At 33.1% G+C, this 15,200-nt stretch overlaps 1 protein-coding gene across 4 annotated transcripts in view; it reads right to left on the reverse strand.

The window, feature by feature from the left end:
* Positions 1-10,854: 10,854 nt before the first annotated feature.
* Positions 10,855-15,200, reverse strand: part of mRpS18C (mitochondrial ribosomal protein S18C) — a 78,605-nt gene continuing 74,259 nt past the window's right edge. For 3 of the 4 annotated variants that reach the window (XM_085807323.1, XM_085807320.1, XM_085807322.1), the window contains exon 4: positions 10,855-11,041. In XM_085807323.1, the coding sequence (XP_085663449.1) occupies positions 11,020-11,041 (22 nt within the window). In that variant the 3' untranslated portion in view covers positions 10,855-11,019. Of the gene's footprint in view, positions 11,042-14,205; positions 14,302-15,200 lie in introns of all 4 variants that reach the window. The other variant, XM_085807321.1, reaches the window with a different exon arrangement.

Below are 15,200 nucleotides of genomic sequence, written 5' to 3' on the forward strand. Positions count from 1 at the left end.
GATACTCGATTGGAATTATTAATAAATTTTGATTTAATATTAGGAATTTTGCTTTGGAAATTATTTCTATTATCACGTTTTACTTGATTTGGTTTATTTGTTCAAAACTCTGCGAAGCAAGATATATCCTTTCTTCTCCATCAACCACATCTTAATGAAATTCTAGTAATGAATCTAAGACACTCTTCTCAGCAATGATCTAGTTCCAATTTCATCTAGATTTCTAGTTCTACAGCAAACTGTCAAAAACGCTCCTAGGCTTTTAAAGTTTCATCTGGTAATGTTGATTCTACAAGTGAAAATAACATTGCAGCCTATTATTCTCGTGTTACCCCAAGAACTTCAAGAGCATGGAATTTAGTCATATGATTTTCTTAAAGGTCTCCCTGTCAGATTTCGTTTCTGTAAAACCAGCACTAATAATTCTCTAACACATATACTTGAATTAGTATTTCTTCTTTCCCAAAACGGATTTGTAAATGTTTTAACGCTCTTTCATTACTTTCACCAGTTGGCGGAAAACTTTTTATCAAATCCTCTGCAACGCTACCGTTTTCTATAGACTGAGATAAATAGGCAAATTTGTCATCAAATCCAAATTCGGATCCTTATCAATTTTTGGAACTATCTTCAAAACTGTACCCAATTCCTCACACTTCCATTAAAATTTTCCATAAAATAAAGGAAGTTGCATTTTGGGGTAAAGCAATAGCGAAATAATCTACGTTACTTGATAAAGGTACTTCTAGAGATTTCAATTTTAGTTGTAATGAAAGCCATCGATCTATGTACATTTCAGTTTATCTTTTCTAACTCGAGCGATCTTTCATCAATATCTTCAGAACGAAGCATTTGCTTAATTTTTTCTTGGCAGTCAACCATAATTAAAGCCTTTTTTCAATTAATTTTAATTTTGCTATGTTAGCAGAGAGATACACTACATCTTCCTCATTATTAAATTCGTTATATGTATTTGTAAATAACCTTTGATGCTGCTTCCAGCTTTTTTAAAACTGATTAAAACATTTCTGTGAGCTTCCATAATCAACACAAAACTAACGCAATATATAACGAATTCAGAGTGAAAGAAAATGTTCACTTAATCAGCTTAGAAAATGCACACGAGTTCTGCCACGGACGCCAGATGTCCGGTGTCAGATGTAAGACGTCTAATACGAAGAAACATTTCATTCACAAACCTTTATTTCAAGACAATCACAAACGGGAGTCATTTACATCTCCTCAACATTTCTCAAAAGTTTCATAAAATTATAGTCGATAAACTAGTCTCTAATATTTTTCTGGTATACTTTTTCTATGGTGCATCTAAAAAATTACGGTACAACTCTGATATACGCCCTAATTTCACCAAATGTGGCGATATGTGTTCTGCGCTGGTTTTTGGCGCGGTTGCGTGTTGTATGGGAACCCTGTTGACGTTGAAAAATCTTTCGCTGGAGTTCGTTGGTTCCCGTCATGCTTTGTGTCTGAGAAGCTAGGGGGGAAAGATTTAATGGTGAAAATTGTTGAATTGAAGTTCGGCATAAGGAAATATCGTCGTAGCCTTCCTGTTGAGGGGCAATGGGTATTTGGAGGTGTGGAAAGAAGGTATGGGAGATTATTTTTAGTGGCTGTGCGTGATAGAAGTAGGGATTTGTGATTATTTGTTATTTTATTTATTTGTGAACCATAGTATGAATTTTTTGGATAGTGTGTCTGGCTGTCATATAAATAAGATAGTGATTACGTGGCGGTACGTTAAAGGCGGTATGAAATTGGTATTTCTGTTGTTCGAAAAAGCATTAATGGTAAGTGCATTTTATTTTATTCTTGTTCTTATTTTGTAGAATGTTATGTTCATTGTTTTTTAGTATGAATTTCTGTCGTTATTGATTTTTTTAATTGTTTGAAATTTATTTTAGTTATTTTGTTCATTAGTGCGTACCGGCTAAATTGTGAAATTCGTAGATGTTTTTTAAAGTTGAAACAGAACGCTGCGTACATGGTATTCTTTGAAATTTAATGTTGTCATGTTCATTTATTAAAGCGAGGTGTGCGTAGTTCGTAAATTCGTTCGTTGTCTAGATGGTGCCATTCGTAGATGTTTTTTTAAGTTAAAACATATACCTGTGTACACGGACTCTTGTCAAATAATTTTGGTTAGAAACTTTACGTTTTTGCTATCTATGCCCCCCGATGTTTAGTCTCTAAGAGAACTTGGTACTCATTTTATCGACCCACTCAAGGAATAAAGGGTTGACTCAGCCTTGCCCAGCCCGGGGGTCGAACTGCGGACCTGTGGTGCAGCTGCATGACGCGATAGCCACTTCGCCACCTGGCGGTACATAAATGTAAATAATTTTTGTAAATTGCAGTATCTTTGGTATGCTAAAATATGAAATGCTTGTATAACAGAAGCTCTGCCAAAAAAATAACGTTATAGGGACAAGTCTATTTAGAGGTAAACGGCTACCTCACTAACTAAGTGCGAAATCGGCAAACTATTTGATCTGATCCATGTTACATCTGTAATTGATCCCTATAAGTAATTGTAACTGCATCCGGTTCGTATATATAACTTAACAATATAATTTTGAGAAATGGAATGTGCTAGAGATTTCTCACGGGGTGGGGGAAAACTATGTAAGACCAGACAAAACATCAGCTGTCAGTTGTTTAGTTCAGCATAGAGAGAGATCTCCGTGTGATTTCGCCTTCTAGATGCGATGTGTTAACTTTCTTAGTACTTTCGAATGTAACAACTAACTGTACTCTGTGATTCTGATAATTACACAGCTTTTGTGGAAATTTCAGAATTCTAAAGTGTTTCTTTTGGTAAAAATAAATTTTATAAATCTATCATTGGTTCTGTATACATTCAATCTATTACGAGCCCATAATACATACGCAACAATTTTTTGTGTCCGGAGTGGGGTTGAATGAGGGTGACAAGAACGATAGATGAGCAACTAAGACAACTGTTGGCGGCCTCTGTTGCATTTAAAAAAAGAAATGAAAGCGAGTCAAGCATCGGTTAAAGAAGAGATAAAAATGGGCCAAGGACACATGGGAGGGGAAGTGAAATCCGTTAAAAAAAAGAGACGGAACTACTCTGATATGCGCCCTCAAGTCGCAAAATTTCTCGCCAAATATTTTTGGCGAGAAACTTTACGCTGCCATATTACTATCTAAATTTTTTGTCTACATTTCGAACTTTAAGCCTAAAATGTCTCCAAAAACACTTTCGCACATGCAAAAACTACGTTTTGAACACACGATTTAAGCTAAAAATCCGAAACAAAAACAAAAAACTTAGATAGCAAAAACGTAAAGTTTCTAACCAAAAATATTTGACAAGAATCCATGTACACAGCGACATGTTTTAACTTAAAAAAAAATCTACGAATGGCACACTGTAGGCAACGAACGAATCTACGAACACCTCGCTTAATAAATTAACATAACAACAATAAATTTCAAAGAATACCATGTACACAGCGTTCTGTTTCAACTTTAAAAAACATCTACGAATTGCACAATCTACACTAAAAACAAATCAAGAAAATAAACTAAAATAAATTTCAGACAATTCAAAAAACAACAAAAACGGAAATTCATACAAAAAACAATGAATATAACATTCTACAAAATAAAAACAATAAAATAAAATGCACTTACCATAATGAAAGTTTCTTTTAAAAGCAGAAATATCTTTCCCCCCCTATCTTCTCAGATACAGAGCATACAAAGTCCAAAATGCATTCGTTAATAAAATTCGCCAGTCACACAACGTCTGTGAAGAAAACTTCCACGATTTTGCTATATCACATGCCTTCCTACGATTCAAAATTTCGAAAGTAACAATAAAAACTTCCTCCAACGTTAATTTGCTACACGAAAGCCAAGATCCAAACCTTAAACCCCGCTGACACCCACATACTTTATTAGCAACAATTTTACTGCAAACCTACACAAGTCTATCAGAAACACCATTTTTAGTCAGAGTTCCCATATCAGCTCCGCATTTCGGACACATCAAACTCCGTTTTAAAAGTCCCGACTCCCACAGAAATTCCAAAAAATACACTACGATCCCCATAAATACATCCGTGAACAAAAGACTCGTTAACAACTCCAACATCGTACCTTTTCATACTAAATTTACTCTGCACACAATCTAAAATACGCGGCTGAAACCTTCCCACCACGTCTTTCATCGCAACATAGGCCATTTCAAAAACACACGCGACACGAACCAACTAGCAATTATTAAACTACTTCACCAAAAGAATTTTCAACGTCGACATGGTTGCCATACAACACGCAATCGCACCAAAAACCAGCGCAAAACACATATCGCCACATTTGGTGAAATTAGGGCGTTTATCAGAGTTGCACCAAAGAGACGAATGCGGGTCAAGAAAATATGAAAGAGGTCATCACGTCAGTTGAAGACTGAAGGAAGTCAAGATGAAAGGAAAAAGAGAAATTACTGCCATTATAGAAAACAAATTTAAAGTTATAATAGAAACAAAGTTGGAGAAACTTTGAAGAAAGAGTTTCTGCTGCCGAACAATAAATTGGAGAAAGATTATCTGCTGTCACACAACAATTGGAGAAAAGTTTCTGGTGTAGTCACCAAGGAAGTTAACAGCTTAAAGAAATCCATAATTAACAGCAGGAAAAAATTCTAACGCTTTTATATTCATAGCCATGTCTTCTCTAATGCTATCCACATATGATGGAAAGACCTCCTGGCAAGTGTATACAAGACTCAGTTTTCTACTGTGGCGGACGCAAATGGATAGGATGCCCAAGCTACTGCCTGCGACCTCGTCGCTTCTCTGAAAGCGGACGCAGCGAATTTCCTTCAAAATCTGGCCGAAAACCAGAGGCTTGACTTCTATGTTCTATTCCAGAGGATGACTTCGATGTTCTAGAGCGTTGGAGTTGCGCTTCGGCAAGAAGACTATAGCAAGCTTCAGTTAAAATCTTGCCAAACGAAGCCCGCAGAAACACTCCAGGAGCTATCCATGGATGTTGAAAGGCTGTCTCATCTCGCTTTTTCGGACTGCCCATCAGAAACAAAGGAAATCATGTTCCTGTAGTACTTCACCGATGGCATTCGGTTTTCCTGATACAGAAAGCCCTGCGAATGGTAAATATCAAAGCGCTTTAGTATACGCCACGAAATTCCAGGCAGTTCAGCAAGCAACACATAGCGACCGACGCTGTTGCTGCTAAGAAATCAGTGGATCAACTAAGTGCTTGTATAGATTTAACCAAGCAAACCAATACTTTGAAGGATAACAAGACTGACAACAAATCGATCCTAACGTGCTGCAACTGCGGTGGTGAAGGCCACGTGCGAAGAAACTGCAGAACACCCAGGGCACAGAATTTCGGACCGCTCCCAGCAAGGAGGTAGGAAACAAATTAGTGACCATCTCACAGCGCGGAAGTTGCCAGACATTGAGAAGCCCCATTTTAAAGCACTTCAGATACCTGCAATGTCGATCATGGGACATATAGAGTTCTTTGAAATGTAATCGTCGATACCGAAGCCAGTTGTTATCATCATCCGAAAAGATTTGGCTCAATGGAAGGTAAATTCATCGAGCAACCGCCCTGCGTTATCCTCCAGACTGTGTACAGGGAAAAAAATCTACATCGATGGAAAAATGAAAGGTTAACATCAAGTTTGGCACCATCATTCAAGTGCCGCCTACCATCACACGGCATATGTGACAGATATTACAGATCTTTGCATATTCGAATTAGATTTTTTTAAGAAAATACAATTTTCCTTTCGCTTTTATAAAAATGAATTGCATTCTGCCTGTGAGAATTGAGATCCTGCTCTGGATTAAAGAGAAAGGAGTGAAATTACTCTACCACATAATAACTTAAAATGATATCACAGTACCAGGCAAGAACGAAAATTTTACTTTCTGGATGCATAGCTGATGTCGGTACAGCATAATGGAGTATCCCAGGAACTCTAACAAGTTCCAAAGGAGTAATAGCTTCGGCACTCGTCAACCTATCGAGGACCACCATAACGGTGACAGTTGCCAACGTAAGTGATAAACAGAAATCATTAAGAAAGGTGAAGTGGTTATAGCATGTACTCCAGTAACCTGTGTTAACTAAACCATCAGTCCTTCAGAGTCAGTGTCTTGACAGAGCCTAACATCGGAGATACTGCAAAAGTCACAAAAATACGTAGCGTATTCGGAAACTAAGTACCGTTTCATTCTAGCGCCGTCTCAGCGCTGTGGTAGGCGTCCCGCGCATGCGCACTAGGCTTTCTTGTTCACTGACTTTCAATTGTCGCCATTTTGGTTGCTCTATGTTGTGTTTTCAGTTTGATGTGCACATTCAAAATGCTTAAGACATTTAGTTCTCCCGCTGACTGTGAGATTCGTGCCGTGATTAAATTTTTGAACGCGAGGAATGTTAAACCGGCCGAAATTTATCGTCAAGTGACAGAAGTTTACGGTGAATACGCGATAAGTGATGGAATGGTGAGAAAGTGGGTAAGAATGTTTAATGCAGGTCGAACAAATGTCCACTCCGAGGCTCGGCCTTCTGTTGTCACCGATGATTTGGTAAGGAAAGTTGATGAAGCAATTCATGAGAACAGACGCTTCACAATGACAACTCTTTCAGAGGCATTTCCACAAATTTCACGTACTGTTTTGTTCGAAAATGTGTCTGACCGCTTGAATTATCGTAAACTGTGTTATCGAAACTGGCGGGAAGTTTCTTTGACGATGGTATACAAAAACTGGTCACCCGCTATGACAAGTGTTTGATCATTGGCGGAAACTATGTTAAAAAATAGTTTAAGACATGTATTTTCATGTAAAAATAAAATTGGATTCGAAAAAATTGTTTTACTATTTTTTTTTTTTTTTTTTTCAAAACGGTACTTAGTTTCCGAATACGCCTCGTATTTAGGTTAGGTTGTGAATGGTGGCCCACCTATTACCTGCCTCTACAATAAAGTGATTACCTCTTCAGGTCTTAGTAGTGGCGAAAGCATTTAATGGTTAATGCTCGCCATTTAGAAACAAAAATATTACCCTGGAATAGTTCTTAAACAGGCTGAACAACGGCGTGATTCGGATGCACGAGTTTAAGCATAAAATCGTTAATTACGGCAGGCTAGCATCTTACTATGACCACAGTACTAAGTCCCAGTGTATATAATGTAAATAATATATCGAAGCGGTTCTCAGCCTTTTGACTAACATATACCATCTAAACAAAATTGAAAACTTTGGTACCACCACTACATTTTACAATGATTATTTTTCACTTCCTCAATAGAAATACTAAAAAAAAAAAAAATATTTAGGTTTGGTTGTGTTTTATTGTGTGCATAATTTAATACAAATAACCAATAGGTTGTGCCATTTTCACAACCTATTGGTTATTTGTATTAAATATGCACACATAAAAACTGTTAGATCAAAAATTGGTTACCATTTTAATTACCGAAATTTAAGTTATCATAGTCCAATTCTAAATTTTAGTATCTAGGAATATCACAAGGAAGAAAATCCTTGTTCAAACAAATAGGCTGTGTGAAAAGGTAATAAAAAATTTAATAGTTTTATTTGAGATGCTTTAAAATTCTGTTTTTCAGTTCAGCCAAAAATTAAGAAATGTGTTATTTTTTAAATCTTCAGTTTGAGTTCGATCACAGGAAACTTCTATCAATTTTTTTTTTCTCCTTCACGAGATAGAATTTCAGATAGATTTTTAACAAAATGGGTTTTTAATCAGATTTTCTTTTTCACAATCCTTGGGGAAATGCCTGTTGAAATTAATTATCAATGAAAAAAAAAGATGATTTTTAATGTATAACGCTAATTCTTTTATTTTCAAATTATTTTTGCTTAGAAAACTTTCTGAAAGTGGTAAAAAGCTTAAAATATTATTATCCAATTCTTTCATTATTAGCTTGAGTTTTTTATCACTGCATTTGTTTTATCTCTTAGGTAAAACAAATTAACACTCTATCCTTGTAATCCTAAACTTAATTCATTTAACTTTCCAAAAATATCAGCTAAATATGCTAAAAGCGTCAATGATCATCTAAAACATTTTTGCAATTCAAATTTTGAATCACAGAGGAAAAACTGAATTTCTGATCGAAGTTCAAAAAGATGGATTAAAACTTTGCCTCGGGATAACCACTTTACTTTGGAATATAACAAAAGCATTTAATGTTCACTGCCCATCTCTTGGGAGAAAATCGTAAATATTCTTAAATTTAAAGCTCGGCTTCTAATAAAAATAACAATTTTCACAGGACTCAAAATGATTTTTCAGGTTTTCGGGGATTGTTTTGGCTACTAAAGCTTCATGATGGATTAAGCAGTGAGTAAATTTAGTTTCTGGTGTGACTTTATTTCAGAAATAACACTGGAATGTTTTCCTGTTGAAGCCCGAACTCCGTCACTGCATATGGCAATGCACTTATTCCAAGGAATATCATTCTCAGACATAAAATTGTCAATTACTTTGAAAACTTCATTTGCAGCTGCTCTATCATGAAGAGATTCACAAAATAAATACTCTTCGGAAATTCGTTTATCTTCTTTGAAATGCATGTTAACTAATATTTGAACAAAGCTCTCAGTACTTTCATCCAATTGCAATGCAAAATACAGTGTTTTATTTTTTGAATTAGTGTCTTTTGTGGAATCTGCCATTTCATGGATTTGTTGACTTACTGTATCATTTGCTAACAGGATAATATTAAGCTCATTAGCCACTTTTTCATTGAGTAATGTTAAAACCATAGCTTTAGCTGCTGGTAATAAGGTTTTCTCCAATACTGTGAGCCTGCCCAGTCTTGGCAATTCTTACGCTTACTAGGTAACTAGCTTCGAAAGTTTTTTCACTTGAGGTAACAAAACCATTCATTACTTGTTTACTATATTTGAACTCCTATAATTTCCTCTTAAATTATTCTTCAGATTTATCCATTTAAACTGGCATGCTTAGATTTAAGATGTGTTTTAAGGAATGATGGTTTCATACTTTGGATAATAGTTCACCGCAAACTCATTGAGATTGAAGATCCATCTCAACTCCATTCCAAGTAAGCCCAAATGATAAATAACTTTCATTATATTTACTATAAACAATTTTTCTTTACAATGCTAGTAGATTGTCCTGAATCCATCACTTTTCCACTTAGTAAATCTTAGCCATTTTTCCATTTTGAAAATCTAGGTCTGTTTTATTATTTTTTCACAAATATTTAAAAGCACAATATATTACAAGTTCTTCAAACACAAACGACGATATTCTCAAATTGCATAGAATTTTGTAAGGAATACAAAGCAACAAGAAGCCAAAATACCTGCTATTACAAACAGAAAATCTACGTAAAAATATTCTAATTGAAAATAGAGCAATACGAGTTCGGAAATGGTGGCAACAAAGTGTAGACATGCTAATAAACCTATCAACTCTGAAAAAATTGACGAGATAGTTTTATCTTTTTAGAGGAACTTGTTTCCTATTACATACAACATCAACTTCTATTACTCCTTTTAAAAACATCATTATGACAATTTATATATGGCTAAGAGAATATTTTGTGAAAATAAAAATGATCTATGTTGCTAAAGTCTATGAAAGGCTGTTGACCTTGAACAAAGCTCAGATCGTATAAATTTGCAAGTGTTAGATAAAAGAACTTAAAAAGGATTAATTAAATTTTGAATTTAAGAGTTAAAAATACTTTGTTTCTTTCTATACCACCAATGGTACGTGTAGCACCTGTTGAGAATTGCTGGTATATCCTATTTGTACATAAATTATGGTCCTACTTGTATAAAAATTTGTAAATTCATGCATTTAATTATTGATTAAGTATTTGATTTGTTATATGTTAAAATTGTTATTTTAGTATTGTATTGTTTTGCCTTATTGTAATTAAGGCTTCCTGTCCAGGGATTATACTGCCTGGGACGTGTAGTTCTTGGAAAGGGCAAAGTTACGAATTTTGCATATAGGTATATAATTTTAGTGAAATTATATATGAAATTGTATCTTATGTATAATGTAACACAAAATGCTTGAAAAAGGGAAGCTCAGCCAGTAGATAACGTTACAGGGGCAAGTCTATTTAACAATGATGTAAATGGCCATCTCGATAAATTGGTGAGATGTCATCAAGCTGGAGATGGTTTTGTAAACTAATTTTTGTTGCCAAATGAGGTCAATCCATGCACAACTATAATTGATCCCTTTATGTGACTGTAACTGTATCTGGCCCTTATATGTAACTTTATATGCCTTCCAGTAATTTCAAGAAATGGAAGATACTAGGGATTTCTCGGTGACTGGAAGAAAACTATATATATTAGTTGAGCATCGAGTTCAGAGTATTTAGATATCTCCATGTGAGCTTTGCCTTTTAGATGCACTTTGCATTAGGCTGTGTTTACTTTCTTAGTAGCTTGAAGTGTAACTACTAATTGTATTCTGTGATATTGAGAAGAGTTGTACAAGCACTTTTGTGGAAAGTCCCATAATTGTAAAGTATTTCTTTTGGTAAAAATAAACTTTATACAGCTGTTATTGGTTCTATATGCATTCAATGCATTATGTAGCTACACGCAACAACACATTATGTTTGCAGCGAGTAACTTTATTTAAATACAACTCCAATCCAGAAAATATTTAATACAACTCCATACTAAAAAAGGGTAATTTTTTATTTATAAAATTACTAAATTGTTTTGAAAATGAAATTTAATAATATACATTTTGTTCTATTCTAGCAAAGAATCTTCTGAACACAGATGCTCCAGTATGAAAGACATATTCAACAAATGCAGCAAACTTTATTATCACAATCAAGAAAGCAAAAATTCATAAGGCAATATTCACATACTTCTAAGTGACAAACCAGTATAATTTTAATGTGGGTTTGGTCTTGAAGGATTAAAGGGATCAAATAACTTTGGATCTCTTAAATATTTTGGATTCTTAACCCGGTATGGCATATATCCTGAAAAGAAAAATTGTCATTCTAAACAAATATATAAAATTTCTTTTTTAACAAAAACATTTTCATTACTTCAATCACAATAGATATTTTTAACATTTCTTTCCCCTGATGTATTCATCTAAATTAATTTTATAACAGTTATTCACTCATTTAGTATTAACTTTCTAAATACATTAAAAAAAAAAAAAATCCAAGTACTTTAAATTTCACTGGACCACATTACACATCATTTGGGAAGAAGCTATAAATGTAGGTAAAATGAGATACAGAAGGTCAAACATCCATTGAGGAAAAACGTGAAAGTAGATGAAATTCCGAAGTATACTAAGTGATGTAAGTATTTGTATCAAAAGTGTGCAAGTGGCAACAGCACATATGAACATAAACACTTTTTGAACACAAATTTGCTGTTGATGTATTCCTTTTTATTCAGCCTCTTTTTCCCTTGTTTCATCATTGTCACACTAGCATTTATTAAATTATGAAAACAAAAGTTATCTGCTTTTTTAGATAATATTGAGCTAATTTCCCATTCAGTGACAGTTTCATAAAATCCTCCCATGCACATTATGGACTTAATTATTGATAAGCAAGTACAAATAAACTATAAAAATAAAAGGAGATTAGTTTGAAAGAAATAAGACTGCATAGCTACCAAACAAATTACTTAATTGCAAGACTTGTTTGGTTACACAACTGCAACAAACAAGTATTTACTGTCACATTATCATAAATAGTGGCATGAAAATGACTGGCATATGAATTCATACCTCCACAATTTCATAATCAGATTGTTTATTTGTATAATGTAGTTCTTATGGCAGCAGAATTTTCAATTTATGGCAATGATTTATGTTTATTGCATAAAAATTTGTGTAGGCAGATGTATTTATGTTTAGATGTAGTCTATACAGACCACTAATATATATATATATATATACCTTTATTTTATTCATCAGCTTATGAGTAATCATTCTTCAGAAAACATATTACACTTTAATTAGTAGTTTCTTTTCCTACTTGTTGGCTGGTGTGAGCATTGTAAAATTTAAGCATGCTTTAAAATTTTGTTTTGTTTTAATTCTAAAAATATTGGGCTGTAATAAAAAAAAACTTAATACTGAAAATATTGCTGAGAAGGTAAAGTGGATATGCATGAAAGAAAGGATACAAATCAAAAATATTATCAAACCAAACATTTTTTTTTTTAAACAACAGAAGCTAATGTAGATTCTACTGATCTGTTGTAAGTATGAATAAACTAATACCAAAAAGTAAATTTGAAAACTAATTTTAAAACAGAAATGCTACCAACGCTGTTTCTAAACACACAATAAAAGTAATAAAAGACTTATATTTAAAAATAGAAGGTACTATAGACAAAGGCAATTATAATGAACTTGCAGTAGAAATTAAACATTTTATTCATGCAAAATGCAGACTGCTGCACATTTTTTAAAAAACTGTTAACAAAATATCTAAACAGTATGATCATGGTATGGTCATCTGAAAATATTAAAAAAGTATAGTATAAACCTTGTTGACTATAACCGATTCAAAAGACAAAAGATACATGGGTAAGACAAATATATTTCGGTGGATGATTTTAATGATTATATATATTTAACTCTGCACTAATCACACCTGTCTTCTATGCTTACACTTTCTTAGGGGGGGGGCTTCTGATTGGAAAATGTCCTAAAAACATTCTGACAACATGTACACATTGTTCTAGCAGATTATTATTTATTTCTTACACAGCTTGTTTTCCAGTTTATGAAACACACTTGAAGGTGTGCAACATTTATTCTCTGTGCAAGCTACATATTTAATAATATGAAGAGAATATGGTTTCTGTCTTTGTCATAATTTTTTTAAATTTACTCTCTTCTTTCATTAGTTTTCAAACAGTTTTTAATTTTCTCATTTTAGCAAGAAAAAGCAATGTTTTGCTTAGGATACCTTGTCATTCTGAAAAGATCCAAGAACAGAATATACATATCTGAACAAGAAGTTTAAGAAGCTTTCTAAATTAAATGAAGATTTTCCCTATGTTAAAACTGATACTGGTAAAGAAGATCTACTCCAAGAAATTGAATATTACTTAAATACTGAGCAGGGAATATCAAGAAACGAGATATCAAACAGTTTAGAAAGCGCAATTTTTGTCTACCAAAAGCTGGGATGATTAGTTTAACTACGTAGGAAAAAGTAGATTTCCTGTGAATGTCAGAAGATCTTGCAATACTATTGTACATTTAACATATTTAGATAAAATTCAAAGCAATTTCTTTGAATATGATGCTAAGCATAACATATAGAATTCAATAATTTGTTTCATTTAATCAAATCTTTTGTGGTAGAATTACCTAAACTTAAATTAAAAAGATATTGAACTTGACAAATTATGCTATATCTCTATGCATAAGAAGTGCTTTAGATTTCTTTTTAGATGTCTGAAATTTAACAATGTTTATTATATGGATTCTCAGAAAGAAAAGGGCAGGAAAGTACTGCACCTTTTCATTAAGAACTTACTAAGATATTTTTTTACAAGTGATGAACAACAAGGTCAATAAACAAATTTTAGCAATCAATATGAAACTGCTTTCAGATAATATATTTCAAGCAAACCAGCAAAATACTGATTGGAAGTTTCACTTTGGTGAATACAAACATAGCATATGTTTACAAATTGACCTTGTAATCTAAATAACAGCATCAAAGGTAAAATTTTTTATGCGGCCAAATCAGTCAAAAGCACTATAGCCGCATTCCGATAATTCGTATACTTTGAGACCAATATTTGAGCAGATCATAGATTATGGCTTTTGCAGTTTTACTTATACCTTTCTAACTTTCACAATGAATTTTGGATTACATGCATGTACATAATTAAAACATGCACCTACATTAAGAGCTATTTAATATAAAACACATATTTTTAAAAATAAAATATACAATGAAAATTAAATTAGTACAATGGGAAATACAGTAGACGGAATAGAATAACTGATGATGAAATTTATTGAGAGGGAAAAAAAATTTTTTTGTAAAATGTTTTAGGATATTTTATGTAAAACAATTTTACAGCCATGAACAAAACTATTCTCAGAATAATTTTTCTTTTTAAATGAGAATAAAAGTAATAAATTAATGCCTACTTGTAAACATCCAGGCAGTACTTTTCTCCTAACATAATGCTACAATTTCCATTACATTCTGTGCATGCATAATAAGATTTATAGCACTATCAGCAACTAAGAGAAAATGTTAAAATTGAAATTTTGGATTTACAAAAAAGATTTTCTCTTTTAGCCACCTTTTCCTATACAGTACAAAGTTCGTAATCCGGACATCCATTATCCGGAATGATCTATAATCCAGACCTCAAAGCCACAAACCTTTTTTTGTATGCTTTACGCACGTGCGTTTAATGTATAATGGACGGTATAAGCTAGGCTAAAATTATCTTTACTGATTCTAAGTCATTTCAGTTAATGTTGCTTCTAATTAGATCCGGCTTATTATTTTTTGCAGACTGTTAGAGCAATTTTATAAAAAGTTTGAACTTTCGATTATGTCAAAAAGAGTTTCCAATTCTGGAGTTGCCAAAGGATCTACAAAGTGAGAGCATGTTTCGATGTACCACTTCTGATAGTGAAGAAAGTGACAGAGAGGTTATCGAAAACGAAAAAATTTCGATTGACAAGTTAGTCGGTATTCTCAACACAGCAATTACAGAACTTGAATAGTGGAACTTTGTAACTGAACAAGAAATTATGTCTGTTTATAGAATTAAAGAGAAAGTATTAGCACAAAAAACAAAACAACTTACATTGAAAGAAATGTTTAATAAAGTAAACAAATAAATATTAAGCTTTTTTTTTTGTAAATTTTGATACCCTTTAGATCATAATTGCTCTTTATTTCATAAATTACAGTTTCATATTTTTAATTATATAATTTCTGCATGCCATCTTACCAGATTTAAATTGATGATCTATAATCTGGAATCACCGAAGTCCCGTCGAGTCCGGACTTTGTACAGTACCATGTTCTTATTTTTATCATGCTAAGAAAATTTCTGCATGTGCAGTTTTTAAGAATTCATACCTGTTTCACCACAGGTGTAAACAAACTTACTTTTGCATTAATG

This window comes from Stegodyphus dumicola, chromosome X1 (genome assembly GCF_044657685.1).
Source record: "Stegodyphus dumicola isolate Sdum_Otavi_A_Nest chromosome X1, ASM4465768v1".
Taxonomy (NCBI): Eukaryota; Metazoa; Arthropoda; class Arachnida; order Araneae; family Eresidae; genus Stegodyphus; species Stegodyphus dumicola.